The following is a 22,142-nucleotide window of genomic DNA, read 5'->3' on the forward strand; positions in this document are numbered from 1 at the left end:
TCCACTCATATCCACTCAAAGATCCTAGTCGGACAAAAGAGTAAGGGGCCCATTAGGATGGCGTGCGGATTGACCCAGCCAGGCCAGCAGTGGTCACCGCCGGCCTGGCGGGGGAAATCCGCCCGCCATCCGCTCCGGAATGACCCCCCGCCATATTAGTATGGCTGGGGGGTCCGCGGCAGACGGAAAGACCGTCCGCCGCATGTCCGCCCTGGTCGCCTTGCGACTGGGGCGGAAAAGGGTTCATATGGTGGCAGTGTCTATCAGAGACCGCCAGCCATATTAGGATGGGCCTTTGACGATGCTTTTACGTGGCGGCAATGCCGCCACGGAAAAGCATGTGGTCTTTGCTATGGGGGCCCCATGTGAGCCCCCATGGTGAAGGCGAGGTGGGGGGTGCACATGGGGGGTACCTGTGGTACCCCCCTGCATTTGCATACACAATGTGGCAGGCACCACGCGGTTCCTGCCGCTTTGTGTATGCAAAAGCATCACAAGCATTTTTAACATTGTGGCGGGCGGTGCTGAGAGCACCGCCTGCCACAATGTTAAACATGCATGATGCGCCCGCCACTGTGGCGGGCGCATCCTAATACCCCCCCACGGGACCCCCGCCCTTATGGCGGGCGCTCCCTTCCCCCCGATGGGATAGCGGGCGGACTAAGTCCGCCCGTCATCCTAATGACCCCCTAAGTGTCAACTCTGGGAAAAAATCACTGTTTCAACCGTACTGGAAATAAAGCCCCAGGTCTCTTCATGACCTCACTGTCTGTCTAGAACCTTCAGAAGTAGCCAAAATCAGGAGCCTGTAACTTTGAGAAGTTCCCGAGTAAGGGGCGAAAGCCCCACTCGTCTTGAAGCAGCGGTTCTCATGAGCTGCAGTCTTATACTGATAAAGGTTTAATTATCAACCATCACTGTGAAAATCCACCCAACGCAAAAAGAAATAGCAGGTGGTACTCCTGAACTTGCTTGTGCCCCCTACTGTCTCCTAGGGTGTCCACCTATCTACTACATACTTGGACAGCCTACGAAGTCATCCCTTAAGTAATGGACTGCTGACATTAGGCTGTCATTTGTGCGAGGTTTTGCCACTTTTGGGTCGCATGGACATTCAAAAGGACAGCCCTTCGCCCCGCATGGTCCTTCAGTGGCCCGGCCGAGCAATCAGAAGAGAAATAGTACCTCACTACTCAGTAAGTACTTTGTTAAACTTAGCAGACTTGACAGAGTGGAGGCCTGCTCATCTTTCCAAGAGAGGCTATGACAAGAGCCAGGATTGGATCTTCTGATTCGTTGTCATTCTCTCAGGAGACTAAGCCCAAAATGTAGGAAAGCCTGCCTCCCAAACTGTCTTGTGCCCAGATTGTGTGCAAGTTGGAAACTAACATGTTTCTCTAATACTTTGGCACGGTATGGGAGGAGAAGTGAAATGGGACAATAGTTACCATGCTCGGGTTGAAAGTGGGTTTCTTAAGAAGGGGGCGACTACGGCCTGTTTCCAAGTTGACAGCACAGTGGCGAATTCAAAGATGTTGTATAGCTGCACCAAGGAAGGACCCGCAACATCAGGGGCTGTAGATCCCAATACCATTATGTCCCCAATTTCACTCTCGAATTGAAACAGAAATATCTAATGCAAATTTGTATTTTTTTCCAACATAGTAAAATATTTTTAAAGATTTAGTTCCCCGAAAATGTTTAACTTGTTTACTCTGATAATCAGCACATAATTAATGCTTGTGGTAAAAAGTCCCTTTTCCAGTGCTATCAGCGCTCTGGTTTTAAGCCTTGAAAAGAGTCTTTTTCTAGTGTCATGTTGTAAGACCATGGCCTGCCTTTTTTGTAACAAGCCCATGTCAGGTTCCCTTCTCTATTTCACACTGTCTGAATTATTGGTTCTGTAGAAGTCCCTCTCTTGTCTGCATTATTTTCTAATCTACTCTTTAGTCTCATATTCACTTTGAATCTTATAGAACACTGAGTTTTTCTTTTCTAAAACTATTCAATCGACTGGTGAACTGGACATAAATGTTAAATATAGTGTTCGAATGGAACCAACTCTACTTTAAATTTTTCTTGAGCTCTAAGTGCACATGTAATCAACATTTTCAGCAAATGTATTAAATTACACACAGAATCTTGCGTCACCTGTTGCCACAGTTATTCAGTTTGGGATTCTAATCCTTATATGTTGGGGTTGTACAACGCAGAGAAATACATTGCATGCCTTATAAACACACATTTTTTTACAACACATATGCTTTTACAACATATGCCATTACCACACATAAAAAAAACCCCCACACTCACCAACTTACCTTTAATGCATGGTAAAGGCATGCCATGTAAAAAACATACATGGGGTAAAAACGGCACTAAAAAAATGAGTGGTAAAGGCACAACGTTGTAAAAACCTTGTTGTAAAAGCTGTTTCCCATGTGGTGGGCCCATTTAAAAAAGAAGACTCCTTGGATCATGTTTGGCTTGAAGTTAACTTGTCAGTGGGGATTGTCCTCCACCACATCACTAACTCTCATTTACCCAGTTTTTTATACTTTATAAACTTAGCAACTTCCTCTTCGATTTGGAATAGGCTTTAGGGTCCCATTGTCAAACCAACAATCGACCAGTTTAAACAAGCATTGGAAATGCAATAGGTCTCGCATTAGAAAAGTTGGAGCTATTGGTTTTGTAAACGACAATTTTTTTTATGCGTTGTTCTTGAAAATAGTCAAACAAGAATGCAAGCACAGTGTGAGGGTGAGGGGGCAGGATTACAAACGCCACGGGAGAGGGGAGCAATTGGAGTGCGGCGGAAGCATCAAAGGGCTGGGAATGCGTGGGGGGAAGGGGGCACAACACGGTGACATGGAGCAAGCTGGCACTGCGCGCGTTCAAGCTTGCAGCCAGGGAAAACAGGGGTAGCAATTTGAAAAGCCCCTGTACAAAATGTCGAGCAAGCTCGACCTAAAAAGATGAGGCAAATTAGTATGCTGCCGCAATGACTATGAAGCAGGGGCCGCCATGCTTGTGCCGGGTGCGGCTGGCTGAGTGGTGGAGAAAGTTGATATGGGCAAGCCCCGCAGAACCAAAGAAAGGCACAAGGGTGCCATTGTAAAAGTTAAAACCTGGCATGGCGCTGGGAGGTCGCGTTCACATGATGTTTTTGCTGCACGGCGACTGTTGATACATCTCGGTGTACTGTATGTGTGCAGTGTTTCTGCTCCTACCTGCCGTAGACACACGCTCTAAGGTGGTGGGGGAGGGGAGGTGAGGCGAGGAGAGGCACCCAGAATGGCCATCAAGTGCGTGCAACAGCTATAAAGAGCGTCCAAGGGATAAATCCTAATCTTAATGGTGGAGAAAGTGGATTTGTGCAAGCCGGCCAGAACCAGAGAAAGGCACGCAGCCGCCATTGTAAAAGTTAAAGCCTGGCATGACGCGGGGAGCTCGCAGGTCACATGATGTTTTCACTGCATTGCAACTGTTAATGATGTTGGAGCAAAACAGCAGTGACCTCAGAAGGGTGGTGGGGGCTTGGAGCAGGATTGTAAAAGTTAAAGCCTGGCATGGCGCAGGGAGGCCACGACTCACATGATGTTTTTGTCACATAGCAACTGTTAATTATGTTGGGACAAAACAGCAGTCACCGCGGTGGGGACGGAAACATGCTAGAAATGACGAGCAGGGAGAGAATAAAACAGATGTGGAGAAGAGAAGGTGTTTACGCAGGAAGAGGGGAAGTAGGACGAAACAGGAGGTAAAGAAAAACACACGCTGGGCGCACACAGGGCAAGCACTTCGTTTGACAGACCACAAAGATCACCCATTTAAAAAAAAAAAAAAAAGCTGCAAATTAGGGTTTCTGGGCCATAAAAGGTTAGAGTTCCCACCAAGGGCATGTAGCACTGAGGCCATGAAAGGACTGCAGGAATGAAAGTCGGCGAATGTAAGAGAACATCTATGGAAAACGCAGGGCTGCTTTTGGAGGGAGAGGGGAAAGCACACTGATGCTACAGCTCAGACCCAAAGGAAGAGAGCGAGCTTTCAAAACAAGAGACGGACGGCAGCGCGGCACGTAGGAGGGGAGGGGAGGGCATACGCTGCTCACAGAAAGAATACAAAACAGCAGCCGGCGCAAATACCAGGGGATTTGTAGGGATGAAGACAGCAATGCCACCAACTTAGATAAGAGTACACAATAAGAAAACGGGGAGTATAGATGTCTTCGAGCCGGAGGATGGGGCACAGCGCTCTCAGCAACCTCAAAATCTCTGGACATATAAACACATATTAAGGAGAGGGAAGCTAATGTATACAGAACTGCAACCAAGATGCATGCAATGGTAAACAATGCATTTAGGGCCTCTGGGCATGCCGGAACATTACTCTCAGACGTCCTAAGAAGGTCTGCGACAGTGAACAATGTAAGGATCCCAAGCAGAACCACTGGTGTGATTGATCCACAGCAGGTCAGGGGAGGGGGGCTGCACTGAAATCTCGTGGGGTGCGCCTTATGAAGGGCTTTATGTGTATTTGGAGGAAGGGTAGATCAAGAACTTGTGATAACACTCAATATGCACGAAGGCAAAAAGGAATCATGATGAAAACAAGCCAGCTCTTGGCATTGCTGTGGGGAGGGGGGAAGTGGGGAAGAGAAACGAGAGACACGGCCTGGCAGCCGTGAAAGTGAAAGTACGGCCGGCAGGCCGTGAATAATTAGGGGAGGAGAAATGCCTGTAACAAGAGGCTAATGAGGGGAGAGTGCGAGGGCAAGCATGAAAAACAAGCTCTTGGCAGCACAAAATGAGACGGAGGGCATTGCTGTGGGGAGGAGAAATGCGACGCAGCCTGGCGGCCGTGAAAAGTGCGAAATGATCCCCGTCAAGTGAAGCTGCTGGCGGCAGATGGCTGGCTTTCATGTGCACGCGCTTTTCAGGTCAATGCGCTTGCGCATTGAGCTTCCTTTTCACGGGCACAGCATGAAATCGCCCGATGGTTAAGCTCTCGTTAAGCCCCTACATTCTCGCAAGCTCAATGCGCATTGACAGGCGAGACCTGAAAACACTGCAAAGCTGTATGAGTTTCCACCTAACATCTGCCTAATAAGCATCTGGTGGTCATAGAAGCTAAGGCTCCAGTTTATGCAGTTTGACCCGTGAAGAACTATAGACTTGAGACCAGACAATGGTAGCTCTGATTTGCACATGCAGATTCAAAAACCAGATGCACTGTGCATCCTGGAAAGAAGAGGATATCAAAAATTAAAAAGGAGGAGCCAATCAATAGCAGAACAGATATCACACTGGCAAGAAGAAGGCAAGGAGCTAAAGCACTCCAGCTTCCACATAGCTGTCACCTACCTTGAAGGCGTTTTTCCAGGCTGTTGGGAGGGAAGCTAATGTATACAGAACTGCAACCAAGATGCATGCAATGGTAAACAATGCATTTAGGGCCTCTGGGCATGCCGGAACATTACTCTCAGACGTCCTAAGAAGGTCTGCGACAGTGAACAATGTAAGGATCCCAAGCAGAACCACTGGTGTGATTGATCCACAGCAGGTCAGGGGAGGGGGGCTGCACTGAAATCTCGTGGGGTGCGCCTTATGAAGGGCTTTATGTGTATTTGGAGGAAGGGTAGATCAAGAACTTGTGATAACACTCAATATGCACGGAGGCAAAAAGGAATCATGATGAAAACAAGCCAGCTCTTGGCATTGCTGTGGGGAGGGGGGAAGTGGGGAAGAGAAACGAGAGACACGGCCTGGCAGCCGTGAAAGTGAAAGTACGGCCGGCAGGCCGTGAATAATTAGGGGAGGAGAAATGCCTGTAACAAGAGGCTAATGAGGGGAGAGTGCGAGGGCAAGCATGAAAAACAAGCTCTTGGCAGCACAAAATGAGACGGAGGGCATTGCTGTGGGGAGGAGAAATGCGACGCAGCCTGGCGGCCGTGAAAAGTGCGAAATGATCCCCGTCAAGTGAAGCTGCTGGCGGCAGATGGCTGGCTTTCATGTGCACGCGCTTTTCAGGTCAATGCGCTTGCGCATTGAGCTTCCTTTTCACGGGCACAGCATGAAATCGCCCGATGGTTAAGCTCTCGTTAAGCCCCTACATTCTCGCAAGCTCAATGCGCATTGACAGGCGAGACCTGAAAACACTGCAAAGCTGTATGAGTTTCCACCTAACATCTGCCTAATAAGCATCTGGTGGTCATAGAAGCTAAGGCTCCAGTTTATGCAGTTTGACCCGTGAAGAACTATAGACTTGAGACCAGACAATGGTAGCTCTGATTTGCACATGCAGATTCAAAAACCAGATGCACTGTGCATCCTGGAAAGAAGAGGATATCAAAAATTAAAAAGGAGGAGCCAATCAATAGCAGAACAGATATCACACTGGCAAGAAGAAGGCAAGGAGCTAAAGCACTCCAGCTTCCACATAGCTGTCACCTACCTTGAAGGCGTTTTTCCAGGCTGTTGGCCCGCTCCACAAGATTGAAGAGCAAAGATTGGATCTGGGCCTTCGTGTCAGAGATTGGCTGCTTGAATAGGTCAAAGGTTATTGTCCAGGTGTCCTCCTTGATGCTCAGAGAGGCACGGCTGTCTTGCAGTAGAAGACTAGTGGTACCGTGGTCAAAAGCTTCTCTGGAGAGACAAAAGAGAGAGATATACTCAACCTTCAAGCAATTACAATAGCACCAGTAGGCTGACCGAGCTCCTTAGTGATAGCGATTTCACAGAAACAATAGGTTGGTTGTAAAAGTGCAGGGGGAACATGCAGAGGATTGGCGAGCACACTGTCAAATTCTCAGATGTGAAATAACTTAATGGTGCGTATGTGGTCTTGGGAGAAAATTTACATAATGGTGAATGTATGTGTTCAAGACAATTTTTTTAGGTGCTGGTATTGCACTTATTGTTGACAGGAAACTATCATGGTTAAGAGTAGTAAAAGCTATAGAAATGTTTTTGCTCTGCTTATGTGAAGGAAGTTTTCCTCCCTTAAACGTTTAGGTTTTATCTCTGCCAGCTCTTAACCCCTTCGATGCTCATGACGGAACGGTTCCGTCATGAGGCACAGTGGAGCTGTGCTGATGACGGAACCGTTCCGTCATGACCACACCCATTACTATTATCCCTCAGCACCGGAGGGGAATATGTCCAGCAGCAATGTGGTTAAATAATATTTATTTTAACATTCTCAAAGGGGTAGGGGTCCCATTGATATATCTTCCCATTTGTGAATGGATAACCACCTCCTCATAAGTGTCTGTAAAATACTAATATTTGACCGAAAATCAGTCGCACAACATTTTTTTTTTTGAAAAATATTTTTATTGCGGAAAGTACAGAAAAGACAAGCAAGCAAGTCTACTCATAGGCACTGCTAGTCGAGAAATAACCAAAAGAATCATACAGAGTACTACACAGCCGTGTAGCCCACAGCCCGGAGGCCAGGCGGCGTAAAGTCAGAAAGTGCGAAAAATGAAAACAAACTTTTGCACATAACACATGCGTATCCCTAGTATCCGCCGGTTTGTTTTTTCCCCTCCCTTGTCATCCGTTGATCCCATCTCTCATCTTCCTTTACAGTTCGTTGTTCAATAAAACCACAGTCTAACATGTAACAACAAAACAAATCCCCCCCCCATACTTGGCATCGCTAATAAAGTACGTGTAAATAGTTCAGTCACCTCCTTATGGCCCATTTGGGTACAGATATCACAGTCCTAAGCAAACCTCTGGGCATCAAGGCAAATCACACAGTAATACAATATGGAACATTTGCACGAGTCCAATAGGGCACTACCCCGAAACAGGTCCCTCCTCCCTGCCTCCCGCTACATCCTCCTCGGAGCCAGACTCCCCAGGGATAAACATTTCGGCACTGGTAGCATCCGAGTCGTCGCTGGGCAACCCCTTAGCACACATCATTCTCCATGCTAGTAAGTCCTCCTGAAGCCTCTCATCCCGGCGCGTGCGCTGCATGTGTGTTTCCTCAGCCAAGGACCATTCCCTAACATCCCTAAGCCACAGGGATAACTCGGGGGCCCTCTGCCCCATCCAAGTGATAGCCACGTGCCGCCTCGCCAACACCAGTAGCAGCTGCAGTAACTTATAGGACAAATTCCTCTTTTTGGGCTTGGGGACCAGGGCCAAGAGACAATGAAGCGAAGTCAGGGCAATCCGGAGGACCGTGACATGGCCAATATGGTCCACCACCTCCCTTCAGAAGCCACAGACCCACGGGCACTCCCAGGCCAAATGTAAGAATCCGGCCCTCCCCGCCCCACACCTGGGGCAGTTGTCCCGCCTATCTGCAGAGATACGGTTCAGGGAAACCGGGGTCATGTAAGTGCCATGTACAAAATTAAAGTGGATCAGTTTAAACCGCGCATTGCACAACACTTTCCGAGTCAGGTCGCATAACATTAATACATCGTATTCAGATTCGATATGTGGAAGGGATGACCTAAACACACCTATTCCAAATACTGAATCGGTAAGTATTCGCAACTGCAAATTGCAATTCAGAATGTCTTACTAAATCGCAGTTTGGTATTCATACATACTAAAGTGCTTTTTGGGTTCACAAACAGGCCGATTCTTTGATTCCGGACGAAGATCTACACATACTCTGCAAATACTATTCAAAAGTCATACATCAACAAGTAGTAATTTTTCATCTTGTATAGAAGTTCACAGACTCCATCTTACTAACCGTGCCAAGTACCAACAATAAGTTACATTGAACAGAAAACAAACCTACTTGTACGCCCTTGAGAGATGAGCCTTCTATGCAGCACATACAGAATTTGTTTATAAAACACACACACTGAACTTCAAGTCAGCCCCCTTCAGCCACTGCTTTTAACAGTGAGAATTGCATCTTAAATCAGCACATAGGAATATTTATTGCGCTCAGGTTTAAGCTATTGACTTGTGTGTATATTCCACATCTCAAGGAGTGCTCGAATTGCAAAGCCTAAAGGTATTGTTTTAAGGAGCAGCTTTAGGAGCCAGCAGGAACTCTTTGCTTTAATCGGTAAGACATCTTGAAAATAAGGCTTCGTCCACCAAAAACACCACAATTCTGCATAATGAACACTTGATGTAAGAAGTAAAGGAATTATAATATTGGTCAGGTGTTACCAGCCAAAACATTTTTTGTGTTAAAAACCCTATATTAAAAAAAAAATTGTCAAAACAAATTATTGGATCCAAAATGAATGCCTGAACAATATTATAGTGCTTTCACACAGGTATTTGGAGGATTCTTCGTGATACTGTTCTTTTTTTATGCAGCTTTGGTGGTTTTAGTGTTGAAGCCATCTTTCACTGATGGCTTAGTGGTGCTTGTGTCCATACGTGTTGTACATGCTTTAAGGGAAGATAACACTGCTTCTTGTGCATGAATATCTGTCAGTGTGAAGCTCCAGTACTGTTACCGCAAGAGTTGGACCTGTTGCTTACATGCAAATGGCACTTTCCTTCACTGCATCTTCTTTTTGCACTACTGCCATCTCTCTGCTGTACGCTTATATGGAAGAGGGAAGTTTGGACTCCTGATGTCCATGTGGTAAGCAGACTGTCCTTGCTGTACATAGCATGCTTATGACAAGTCAGTGGAGCATGAACAGCTGTTGTCTATGCTGCATCAGCTTTATCGGAGGTAACCGTGCTCTGTGTGGATGGAGGACCCAGTACTGTACTTGTTCTGTCTGTGTAAAGAGGTTTGTGATACTGCTGCCCATCCTGTACATTTTCTGTGCATTAAAGATCTGTGGGAGAAGCTTGCATCTTGTTTCTGCCGCCAAAAGTCTCCAGGTAAATGCACATGCTACGACTGTAGCGGCTGCGGGAATAGACGTGAACCCCACTTGCAGGCTTCGTGATAACGTCACCTGCACAGAATTTCCCTGTGTCTTCCTAGAGCCCCTATGCGCTGCCGCTGAAATCCCAAGAACATAACAGGACGATAGTGGTCTGGGATGCCCATCATTAATGACTGCAACATGGGTACAAGAGGGATGCAACTGTATTACAGGCCTTGTAATAAGGCTTCTCAATACTCATAACCATAGAGCAGAAACACAATCCACTCTTAAATCTGGTCTATGTGCCACTTTGGAGCAATTATCTTATGCTTTCGGACAGTGGTAAAACACTTTCATAAGCACAAACATTGCTGCAGGTCGTGAGTGCAAAGGCATTCAGCCACCATAATTCAGCAGCACTCTACAATACCCTAAATTTCACAGATTCTTAATATTTGGTCTAACAGACTAAATAAGTGAATGCCTTCTAACAAAATTGCCATACTTTAAAACTTTTACATAAATCTATGTTTGCAAAGTCATGCAAAAGTCAAGATATAGAACAAACAACTGGTCACAAACATCAATGAAATTGACAGAACCATTTCAAAAGAATGAGAAGTAAAGAGTCGAACAGAATAAAAATAGTTATGCCAATGCGTCAAGAGCTCTCACGCACAAGCCGGTCGCACTAGTTGATGAATACAAATTTTTGAAAAAGGAAGGAAAACACAAGTATCGCAGGGGACTCTCCCCATGCGAGACTCACCTGAACTTGCTGCAGTACTCCTCCGTTGTAACAACTCCAGTTTGATATTTCTGTAACAAATGAACAAAGTGAATGACGAGTAAGGTTCGCAAACAAAGCATTACACCACATGTGTGAGTTTGTAGTCAAATAAAGTCTACTGCGCACATGAGCGCTCACTCAATCACGGGTCTCAGGGAATAATGGGATTGCAGGATATGATCCTTTGCAATTGCAAAGCTCTTCCGTTTTCGGACTATACAGCAGCTGTCCAGCAACAAGAGGATTGATAGCCAGCAGTCAAAGCAAAGCCTGACAAAATGAACATAAGGTAAATGCTCCTCTTCCCCGATACGCTGAAGGCGCTATCCCTAGTTGCACCAAGCGAGGCATGGGATTGGGCAGAGAAGAAGCTAGCATCAAGTAGCGGGCAGGGCCAACAGGCACCATGATCTCCAAGAACAGCAGAGGACCTTGGATATCAAAGGGTAGAAAGGAGCAGACCCAACTACCAAGCTCTGTTCAAAGCTACACGTAAACACAGTCACTATAAAGAGCACATCTGACAGACATGTTTATGGACAGCTAGGCGTTGCGTTAAGTTCTAAGGTATGCAGTGTATCCAAAAATGTCCATAAAAGCCGTGGCACGGAATGGAGTCGGTACATTTTATTCCCCCCCCCCCCCCAATGTTGCGTATAACCAACTTTTCTTAGTTATATGGATGGTGAGGGGTGTTATGTGGGTGCAGGGTAGTTTGAAACCCGGCCCACAGGAAAGACAGAGGGGGCGGGCAATCAACAGCAGTAGCGTCTGCAATAATGTTGGTCTGGGGATAGAAGCAGCGGCAGTGCTTGGTGTAGCAGATTGGTTCAGGAGTACAGGATAGCACCTGAAGGTTGAGCACCCAGTCCGTAGGGTGTAGAGCCTATCACACATACAGCTCTATCCTCCTACGATGGGAAATGAATCTCACAAGTTGATCACATGCAAGGTCAATGGCCTGGGAAACCCGGTAAAAAGACACCTAATACACACTTGCAGGGGTATAAATGAGACAACCTCCAAGAACCGACCAAGAAGGAGAAGTGAAACAGCAACGTGTGTGGAGGGGCCAGCTCTACTATATAATTTATTCAGCTTACGCGAAGGGTGTCCTCATTTGGTACAGCCAGGGATCTCGTGTAACATACGTGAACAATGTGTCGACAAGGGAAGACACATGGGCATATATGGTGTAAGTACTTGGCAAGCCACTGCATATAATGGGTCTATATACACCAACGTCAAGCAAACTGAACTTCTAGACCAAATCTCAAAACAGCAAGACACCCTCAGGACCTGTATATGATTGAGGGTGGCCTAGGCCCGTATATAATTGAGGGTGGCATAAACAGCTTCATAAATGTCGATATTGAAAGCACCCATATACCGTTACTTGCTGCCCCAGGTAGAAACTTGTCCCAGAAAATGATGGAATGACTAAGGGGATAGAACTTTGTGGGTGCAAGGAGAGCAATTAACACACTAAGAAGAAAAAACTTCATATTACTCTCGACTGCACACTTTGCAAGCTCAAATTGATATATTCTTGGTAACACAGCTAAGAGAGGAGATTCACAGGGAGCGGTAACTCGTGAAACTGTGGCCAGACCACAGCCTTCACGTTATGTCCTTGTATTGGGGCAGGAGACTGGTAAAACTCCCAACATGGTGATTGCAGCCAGTGATGCCAGAGGACGCAGATTTCAAAATAAATTAGCAGAATACATATTACATTCCCTCCGATGACACAATGGCACAGGAGAGAGCCCACCAACAGTTTGCGAAACATTAAGACAGTATTTGGGGTGGGAAAAAAACCACCCTAAATGATCACTTGTGTAGGGGCGAAAACGAGTTGCAAGTCCCTGAATGTGAGGCCCATAACCTGCCTTTGATAGTTGGACACTAGCAAGTGATGTTCAAATAGGGAAACCTGAGTAAGGCTCTGCCACCCCACTTGAAGATCACTGCCATAAAAAACACTGAAAGACATATAGTAACCATGAATGCTGGAGAAGAACAAAACCGACACAGAATAACATGAGCATCTTTACATAGAATTTGAAACAGTAGTCAACGCCACAGTACCGTCTTCCATAGGAAAAGCGAACTTGCAATGACGGTCACCTGAGCAGGCAGAGGAACCCTAAGCACAGATGCCTACAGAAGATCTAGAGCTAACAATATCGCAAGTAGCAATGGGCAAAAGGCCCAGATGTGATGGGCTGCCTAAAAGGTATTCAAGGGGACCCATGAATGTTCGCTAGAAACTTATCACTGAGCACTTGAGAAAGGCACATTACACCTCCTACTACAGAAGCCATGGTAGTGGTACTACCAAAGGCCGATTATGATCCATTAGACACAGATTCATTCAGTTCACTATCCATGCTAAATTCAAACTGCAAGGTACTGGCTAACAGAAAACCGAAGGCTTGCCGGTCATAGTCCACTACGACCGGAGTAGCTTTGTTCCATTTAGAATTCGGGCTCCAAATGTGCATAGACTTTTTCAGGTCCTAGGTGGCATCCAAACACAGGCGAGGTGGGCAGCCAAGGCCATCGCCATGGAGAAGGCCTTTGATACGCTTTACTGGGAGTATCTACAAGCTGTCCTCCAATACCTGGGAAGTTGTAAGAACTGGATTAGGTAGTTGTGTTTGCTCTACACGGACTCTAAAGCTCACTTTAAGACCAGCAAAGGAAAACTAAACTCTTGGTGCATAGGTCAAGTCACAATGCAGGGGCATCCTCTGTCTTCTTGGTTTGCACTGGCGATAGAGCCACTGGCATGCCATGTGAGGCGGCTAAGCGATGGTACAAGGATATGCATCAGTGCCAAAATGTATACAATTTCGCAGAATGGGGAATTTGTGCTATTGTATATAGAGGCAGTCTGAATTAGCCTACCAGTGCTGCTGATAGCACTGGGCAGATTTGGCACTGCATCTGATTTCAGGGTAAAAAGAACAAAGTCATGCTTGTTCCCGATTACAGAGATGGAGGCAGGAGTCATAGCCATGGTGATGGCCACTGGGCCTGGCATTGGAGACACATGCTTAAATATCTTGGTGTCAGAGTATACAGAAGTCCTGCAGATGTAGTCCAGGGCAATCCGGGCAAGGCAGTAACTACTGTGAAAACATCAACTTTGTTTTGGAATAGGTTATCTCGGTCACAGACGGGGCGCGTAGGTCTCTCTAAAATGGTGTTATTCTCCTAACGCCCATTGCAGCTCAAGAGACTTAACAAGAGCTCCCATCACTGCAGGTAGAGTGGATGTGAGGTACTGGGTAAAGCACAAAGCATTAGAAAAATTATACCTGCCCATGGACGAAGGTGGCAAGGAGAACCAAACTTTAATGACATTACTTGGGAGCTCAACTGCAATAAGGGGAGTAGCCAGAACTAGAATCTGGGGGAGCTGACAAGACATCAGTGAATACATATTTAATGCACAAACACCACATATACCTCTATCTGATCTCCTTAAAGTAGCCTAATATAATAGAACCTATTTGATACGGAAGGCTGGCATTGTGTATACATAAGCAGTCCCACTGTGGCATTTACACTGATTCGGGCAGATTGCATCCGTAGCAGCAGACAAAACGCTATGGACTGGAGCTGAAATTAGTATGCTAAGCCATAAATTTCAATCTGGAATGCTTATGGCGCTAAAAGGATTGCTCAGGCCCTGAATCCGCGCCGTCAGGGGGCACCTGTTCAGTGGGAGCTTCAACAGCTGGTTGCAGAGGTCCAATGTCCTTGAATTCGCCCAGTCTGCAACAGTGGTGAACAGGATGCCAGCAGCAGTATAAGAAAGGAGCTAGACGTAATACAGGTAGATGGTGCTGTCTTTGGATCAGGGGCCATCCAGACTGGGCACCACAGGGGAGACGGCTCTCAAGGGACACCACAATGCTCTGGGGAGGTGGAAAAGGTCCTAAGACAGTCTAAGTTTCGGCAGTCTGTCTTTTCCCATCAGGTCTCAAATATACATTTTCCTCTACTCTGCTGTTTGCTCCACTGGCCTTTAAGGCTACCTCTCTCTGGCAGTTCTCTCTCTAGTGGCACGCAGAGTTAGAGTCCAAAGTTGAATACTTACCTTGGCTCAAAGGGCCTGCTAATATGCAGAATCAATTGCAGTATGACCCAAGCAAAGAGGCCATTCATATTCGAAGCTGCCACCTACTTACTGGAGCGAAGCAATCCCTTTTGAGAACATCTTATAGTAGAAGCTCTACAGTAGTTACCACAAGGTCAATCTGCTTGCATTGGTGATGTCAGGCATCCATACTATCAGACTGTTACATAGAACAGGCCAATCATATGACGTTTCTATGCTTTTGCCTTCTTGGCAGAAGCTCACTGGACACACTGAAACGGCTAGCTTGACTTACAAGTGCAAATTAACTTTTGCAATTTGTAGAATGAAAATGTGCACGTGTGAAGAGACATGATGACATTTAATCATATGTATTAGCATCCCAGTATAAGAGCAATATTGAGTAATTCTTCTAAAGGTGAGGATTTATATTTGGAAACTTTTCCATAACCAATTCTGGATCTGGAAACAGCTGGAGATTTCCTCCCATCAAGTGAAGGAGTAGACGTGTTTCCAAGGGTGTAAATGCAAACAGTATGCGAACAGAAATGATGAGGGTACACCAGTGAGGGTTTCTACCCTAGGAATAGGTTTTCCCTGTGAAGACATTAAATGTGCAAACGAGAAAGCATTTGTGGCTACGCTACGTCACACTATGTATAATTATGTAGATGGATGTCCCGTTAAATGAAGTAAATGAAATTCAGAATAGTTTTTACCAGAAGTACTCCTGGAAACCTACGACTGACACGGGTTTCCTTGAGTACTACTGGAAACATTGTGAATTTGAAGCATCTGCACCCATTCGAGGACGTAAGCTTGCATGTATGGATTTATTCATTTTAACACCCAAGCCCAAAGCGCAGGTGACAAAAAAAGGGAACCTACCTCTATTGCTAAGGTGTCCTGGAGGGGTCATATGTCCTTGGCTGCAGTTCCATGTTCAGGTGTCTCAACTATCAAACTAAAGGTGGATCTAAGGAGGTTGGACACAAAGAAGGCCTCAAGCTCGATTGAAGGCAACATGAACTATACTCCAAACACATACAACTGGCATACACTGGCTACTGGGTGTGTGGTAGGGGAGCACAGGTCCGCACATGCAGGAAGTGTGAGAGACCCTACTTCCTCCACTAAAATCTAGGAAGCATCCTGCAACACTGGAAATGTAAACATGCAGGGCAATCCCTCCCAAACCTCACATACCTCTCATGCCTCCAACCACTTCTACCTAAACAGACACTGAACACTGCCAGTCATGTCCTAGCCTGGCCATGGCGATCCCTAATGTAAAGAGTACCACGGTGTGCAGACCACAAAAGTCCTGCAAAGTCTAGCATGCTACTGGGGAGCATCCATTAAGTCACAGAGCATGTGCCCTGGGACTATAGACACGGGTCATCTGCACAAACAAACTACTCTGAACAGAACACTGAAATGAGGAGCAGGATGGTTCATGGAGATCAAACCAGTAGCTTTTCACCCTAAACACGTTGAGAAACTTACAAGAAAAACAGGAAATGCACCACATTTGTCCAACAAGTCTTTACATAATAAGCATTAGAATTGGGGTCAGGCGAATGACAACTACAGGCGCATTTGCAAGAAAAGCGAAGTTGTAATAAAGGGATGTCCAGCAATGTTAGGTTTGGTTGGGCAAGTTGCCCCTGTACACAGAATAAAAGTTAAAATGGGCACGGTCATCAGTGGGCATCAAGGACTTTGGCAGCATCTAGTGTTAGTTTGTAATGCTTTTCAAAAGTGGATTTGCCACCAATGGATGGCTAAGTGAATGACCAATTTCATCCATCAAAAATGATCGAATTGATGCATTTGTCTGTAAGCCACTGAAACGCAATAACCCAACTACTACAAACACCTGGGTACGATAGTAAAAAAGGTTTCCCATACCACGCAAAGACACAGGTAAGGCCAGAAGGTGACTGCCCTACTGCCACCCCCCTACTCCCCCCTTGGACCTCTGTCCAAACAAGGCCCTTATGTTTCCAGCTCCAACGCCTCGAAGCCCTGTCTCACTCGTCTTCCTGTCGCCCCTTCTGCTGCCCAGGTTTGTCAGTTTTTTCAATTTTCCAGTTTGTCTGTGCCACCGTTTGTTTTTTGTTTTTTTCTGCCACTTAATTCTGTCTGTGCCACTATTTGTTTTTGCCACTGTTCATTCTGCCATTGTCTACTTTGTCATGTCTCCATCTGTTTTTGTGCCTCTCTCTGCCTATTTGTCATGCCTTTGCTTTTAGGTTTCGCCTGGCGTTACTGCGCAAGCAGTTCGCGCAGGCGAAATCTAATGTTTACTATATGGGCTATAGGAACGTTCCCCGGCTCCCATTGGCTAGCTCCATAAATGGAGGCTAGCCATTGGGAGCAGGATCTGTCCATCAAGGCCGGACCAGATTCGGGGGCGTTCCCGCAATTTTTTCCCTCTCCGCCTCTGCGATGTCGTCATCGCGACGGTGGGCGAAGTTTCGTATTTTATTTTCTGTGTTTGTTTTTGTCATTCCATGCCTGCCGACCACGGCCGCCGGAGGAAGCCCAGGTGAGTGCTTGTTGACCGATTATTTGGCTTCAGTCTGTGTGCTCTGTTCTCTCTGCCTTCCTTTTAGTATTGCTCCCAAAGACTCCTCCCTTACATACTTGCTCCTCCCTTCCACTAGTGTTGCTTCGATGTACTCTATAGTCAACATTTCCTCCCATACCCTCCGACTCCTCCCCCTTGCTACCTCCCTTGGGACCACCATCCCGTTAATATCCCTAATTTGTTTATCCCTCCCCCTTCGTTTTATGTGTATAACCGTGGCCCCGGTTCTTTTTTATTTAGATTTATCCCCCCCCCCCTTCCGTGACCCCTCCTTTGTGCTCCTTCGAATCAGGAGCAGCTGTGGGCAGCCCTATCTCTGCCGCCGGGGTCCCGACAGCCCGTGCAGAGAGGCCCGGGAGAGCCCGTGCTACCGCCGCCGCACAGACACACCACGGTGAGTGCGAAAGAGCGCGGGACGCTAAAGGGGAGCCCGGTGCTGGGAGGGAGGGTTACCAGCTCCCACTCCCTGTGGGCGAGAAGGCCCCGCCTTCCTTGAGGGAAGAGGGTATCAGGCATACCTGAACAGAGGCCCCAGTGTACATATCGACACCACAAGGGGGGAGGGGGAGGTGGCGAACAGTACTACCCTGCCATCATAGACAGAGGGGTGGACTTCAACACAGGACCGTGGGCCTGGGGCGGTGCACCATGAAGAGAAGGCGGCCGTATTATACGGCACGTCATCGTGGAAGTCTGGATTGGAGGAGGGTTTTTTAATCTAGAAATACACGTGTGTGGTGAGGGGGATATTAGTCATATCACTGTCAGTGGCACAAGGGAAGGAAGGGTGTTCGATGCAGCATCCTTGTGAATACCTCTGTGGGCTGGAATCCCTGGATGGAGGATCCTGTGACAGGGAGTGCGAGTTGCTGGACATCACCCCGGAGGACAAATCAAGGATGGGGGACATACACTTACCTTGGTGTGGCACAAGATTGGGGTGCGGAAGGGAATATTAGTCTTGGTGGTACAGGTCCAGAGAAGGTGATGCATAGCGGATACTGTATGAGAGACCCCCCCCTCCCCAATTTGCATTGCTATTTCTGCTAGGCACGACATTGTTTGGATGAAACAGTGAATGTCACAGCCCTCCTCAGTGAAAATTTGAAGTGTCATTCACTTCAATGCGGGACCCGGAACACCTGATCCTTCAAAGTTACACAAGTGCCTAGGATCCGGCGTGCTTCCGATATACTGTATAAATCACATGTTGCATACCTCTCTGCCTGGCCTGCTTACTTGATGGCAGATGCAAAATGAAATCCAACTTTTGAAAGGCAGTGACTTCGTTGCTGTTTACAACCCACTGCAGTCATTGACAAAGTGTTTGTACTTTGCGTGGAGTTGCGTATTTGTTTTGGGAATTCTTGTTACTGTTTGCGAGAGATTAAGCTATTGGCATTGTAAATGGCAATGCCATTTATTTATCTGTTTGCAAAACCAACACATAAATAAAAAAATCGTCATTTACAATGCCAATAGCTCTAACTTTTACAAAGGCGAAACCGTTGCATTGTAAATGCTTGTTAACTTTCTACCATTGTTTACCTTTTGTCTGCTATTTTCTTTCACCCCGTGCCATTTCCCGTACTCCCTGCTTAACCCCTTGCCGCTCCTTACCTCCTCCAGATTCCGCTCCTGCTCCACGCCCGTTTCCCGTTCTCTCGTTTCCTGCCTCCTTCACCCTTCTCAGGACCTACTTAATGGTGGTCACAGCGCACTCCAGCCATTAAGCAGGTGACTGTCCTAACGCCACTGGACACACCTGTGCTCGGACATCCATCCAAGCAAGGCCCCTTTGGACCCAGCTCCTGCGCCTCGAGGCCCTGCCTCACTCCTCTTCTTCCTCGCTCAGCTGCTTTTGTTTGTTCCTACGCAAGTTCCTCTTGCTCCCTGCTCGTTTTCCATTCTCCGGCTTCCCACCTTTTGTGCCCCACCCACTCAGGGCCGGCTTTAGCACTGGTGGCGCCCAATGCGACAATGTTAGTTGGCGACCTACCAATGACCACCTCGACCACAGATTTTCTCACTGGCACCCTATAACAGTGACTAAGTCTCCATAACCACTCTCTCTCAGATGCATTGATTTAGTTAAATAGCACCACTCACACCAGTAAAGTATGTCAGAGCACTTTGAATCACACACACATTACAAAGAGACAATCAAACATACATGTGTAAATCAGCTTATAGGAAATGTTACATAAGCCAAAGGACTAAAAGTGTAGGAGTCACATGTCATCCATACTGTTAGGCCGTATAGTTTAGGAGTGCTTCAGAGTGGGGGGAAAAACAGAAACAGCATAGTTGGAAGTTCTCTTTAATAATAAGAATCACTTTCTACCCAAATTCACCCTTTTTCTACATTAATCTACGCTCTAATGTATACTTTGCAGTGTATATGCAGTTCTATGATTAAAGTTAATACCTCACTGTTCAATATTAGGACTTTAAGTTATAAAATGCAAGTAACAAAAGGATGTCTCTTTTAAAGGCAGTAACCTGCTGATCTATTCACATTAAATGCACTCTGTATTCTACATGGTACATGTTCTTTGCAACAGGCATATTAACCCTCTGCACTACCTTCACATAAATCAAAACATCAACTATACAAAACTTTAATCATAGGAGTTAACTTCACATTTTTGTGAAGCCTGGTAATTGCCGGATGAAAGGAACGCGGCAGCAGGTGCTTTAAAAACATAATAAACAGACCCCCAAGGATATTGCGGCATTGCTAAGATTTAGCGGCACAAATGTGGAAATTTAGCTGAACAAATATGGAAATTTAGCGCCATTTTTGCGGCACTTTATTTTACTCATAATCATTAATTTTCATTCTGAAATCAATGAAAGCTTTTTTAGCAGAGTATTCCACTTTGAAATAGGCATGTTTAAAGTGTCTGCAGCTCTACGGAAGCACAGCTCCAGTCCTAACCTCGTGGGAGGGAGCTGTATTTATCCTTGGGATGTTCTAGTGCCATGTATGCACCACTGTGGGGCACCGCTGCCTAGGGATCCGAGAGGCAGGACACGTCTTCCTTGGGCACCTTCTTTTGCCAATTGAGGGTGCCACTGATGCCCTGCAACATAATATTTCTTTTTTTGAATTTGCTGCAAAGATATTGGTAACAGATGACAAATGTGACAGTAAATCTGTTCTAGGTTACTCAATTGGTTACATAGAGGCTGCATTTTAAAATATCTAACAGAGTTAGGATACCTGTTGTAGAGACCATTGTCTGCCCTGCAATTTCGTGGGGGCAGAGAAAAACAATTATGATACTAAAAAACAAAGTTCTACACATGTTTTAATAAAACAATTTTCATGGCTTGAGTAACAGTTCTGTGGGTGCTGGTGGGGGTTGAAGACCCTCTGTGGCCTCCTCCTGGTGTAGAAGCAGGTAAACCTCTGATCCTGTCTCGTGCGCAGTCGCTAGATGAAGGGAAACTCTCTAAGCCTACCTTCAGATAAAATAGAGGTGGTGTACTCGGGCCATTTGGTATTTCAGAGCCGTCTAAATTATTCCTGACTGCTTAGTGCGATAATAAGGCAAACAGCGGCATCGTTTCCATGGTAAAAAGGAATAGGGTCAAATGGCTGCTTTATTTCTCGGAGAAGCCTGCTAGTGAAAGCAGCCGCTTTTTACTGGACACTGCACGAGGCAAGCCTGGATTTTAAAACCACAATCAGTGCTGAAAGGAGAATTGTGTGAATGTGAGCGTGCACATATTGACAAAAAACTATGAAACTGATGCACGTCTGATCTTGCACATCTTAGATCACTGAATTTAGACATCATGGAGTCATGACACACTCTTTCAAATGTAGCACCTTTTCAGCTATACCTTGTAGAGTGGCCGAATTACCTTTTTGTTCCCAAATACACGTTGCTGCATCATTTTGCCACAAATAATGGGATGTCTAGGCGCCCCCCCCCCCTACATCTCCTTTGCCTGCTCCCCCACAGGATGCTCAGGCTGTCCGAAATCTCGCTTTTCTTCTAGGAGTGAAGTCGCCCCCCTGTTCCCCACGAGGGCGACGGGCAGGAATAGACACGTGGGGGCCGACATTCCAGCAGGTTGGGCGAGTTCGAGTTCTGCTAAAAAGAGACCTCCCCCTAGCTCCTGAAACATTAGAAAGACATCTCTGATACAGAAGCATGTACTTCTCAGCCACTAGAGCAGAGCTGTACTATCAACACAGATCTAAAAGGGCCCTCCTTCCAAGAGCTGACCGACCGTGCACATTTCCCGGGCAGTTTTGTATAAATCGCTGCATTTTTACAAAACTGCTGATTTTGCGATTTTTTCACAAATCGCGAAATCTTGGAGGGTCTGAATAAACTTGCAAACATGGCGGCCCCAGGAAGCCAGCACCCGTTGCGGTGGCACCGGTCGCACTGCACTAGAGCCGACCCTGCTCCCACTGACCCGCTACCAGGGCCTACTAATGCAGCCATGCTGCTGGTAATCTCACCTGCACCCGGACAGTGCCCAGTGTTAGGACCCCTGGTCCTCCACCTACCCATCACTATGTAATGTCGTATTTATAAAGCGCGTACTGTCCCTCCGAAAGGAGCATCCTGGCGCTGGTGTGCAACGAGAAACTAAGCTAGAGATAGTTAGATTGCTGCCCAGACCACTGAGTCCGTTGCTTTAAAAATCCATGTTTTCAGTGCCTTGCTGAAGTTACTTTCCATGGTATGGTATCCCTCTACAGTTCCATCCTGACCACCATTCAACGCGCTGCTGCCACATCGCACAGAAGGAGCCTTCATCAGCACTTCCTGCAGATGGTCATGTACGGTCCTTTCCCAAACAC

At 46.5% G+C, this 22,142-nt stretch overlaps 1 protein-coding gene across 1 annotated transcript in view; it reads right to left on the reverse strand.

The window, feature by feature from the left end:
- PAXX (PAXX non-homologous end joining factor) overlaps window positions 1–22,142 on the reverse strand; it is a 63,986-nt gene that overhangs the window by 23,206 nt on the left and 18,638 nt on the right. Inside the window, exons 3-4 of the mRNA XM_086921161.1 lie at window positions 10,590–10,639; window positions 6,457–6,647 (exon numbers count right to left, since the gene is read on the reverse strand). Coding sequence (XP_086777287.1) covers window positions 6,457–6,647; window positions 10,590–10,639 — 241 coding nt within the window. The remainder of the gene's footprint in view (window positions 1–6,456; window positions 6,648–10,589; window positions 10,640–22,142) is intronic.

Source organism: Lissotriton vulgaris, chromosome 5 (assembly GCF_964263255.1).
Source record: "Lissotriton vulgaris chromosome 5, aLisVul1.2, whole genome shotgun sequence".
Lineage (NCBI taxonomy): Eukaryota > Metazoa > Chordata > Amphibia > Caudata > Salamandridae > Lissotriton > Lissotriton vulgaris.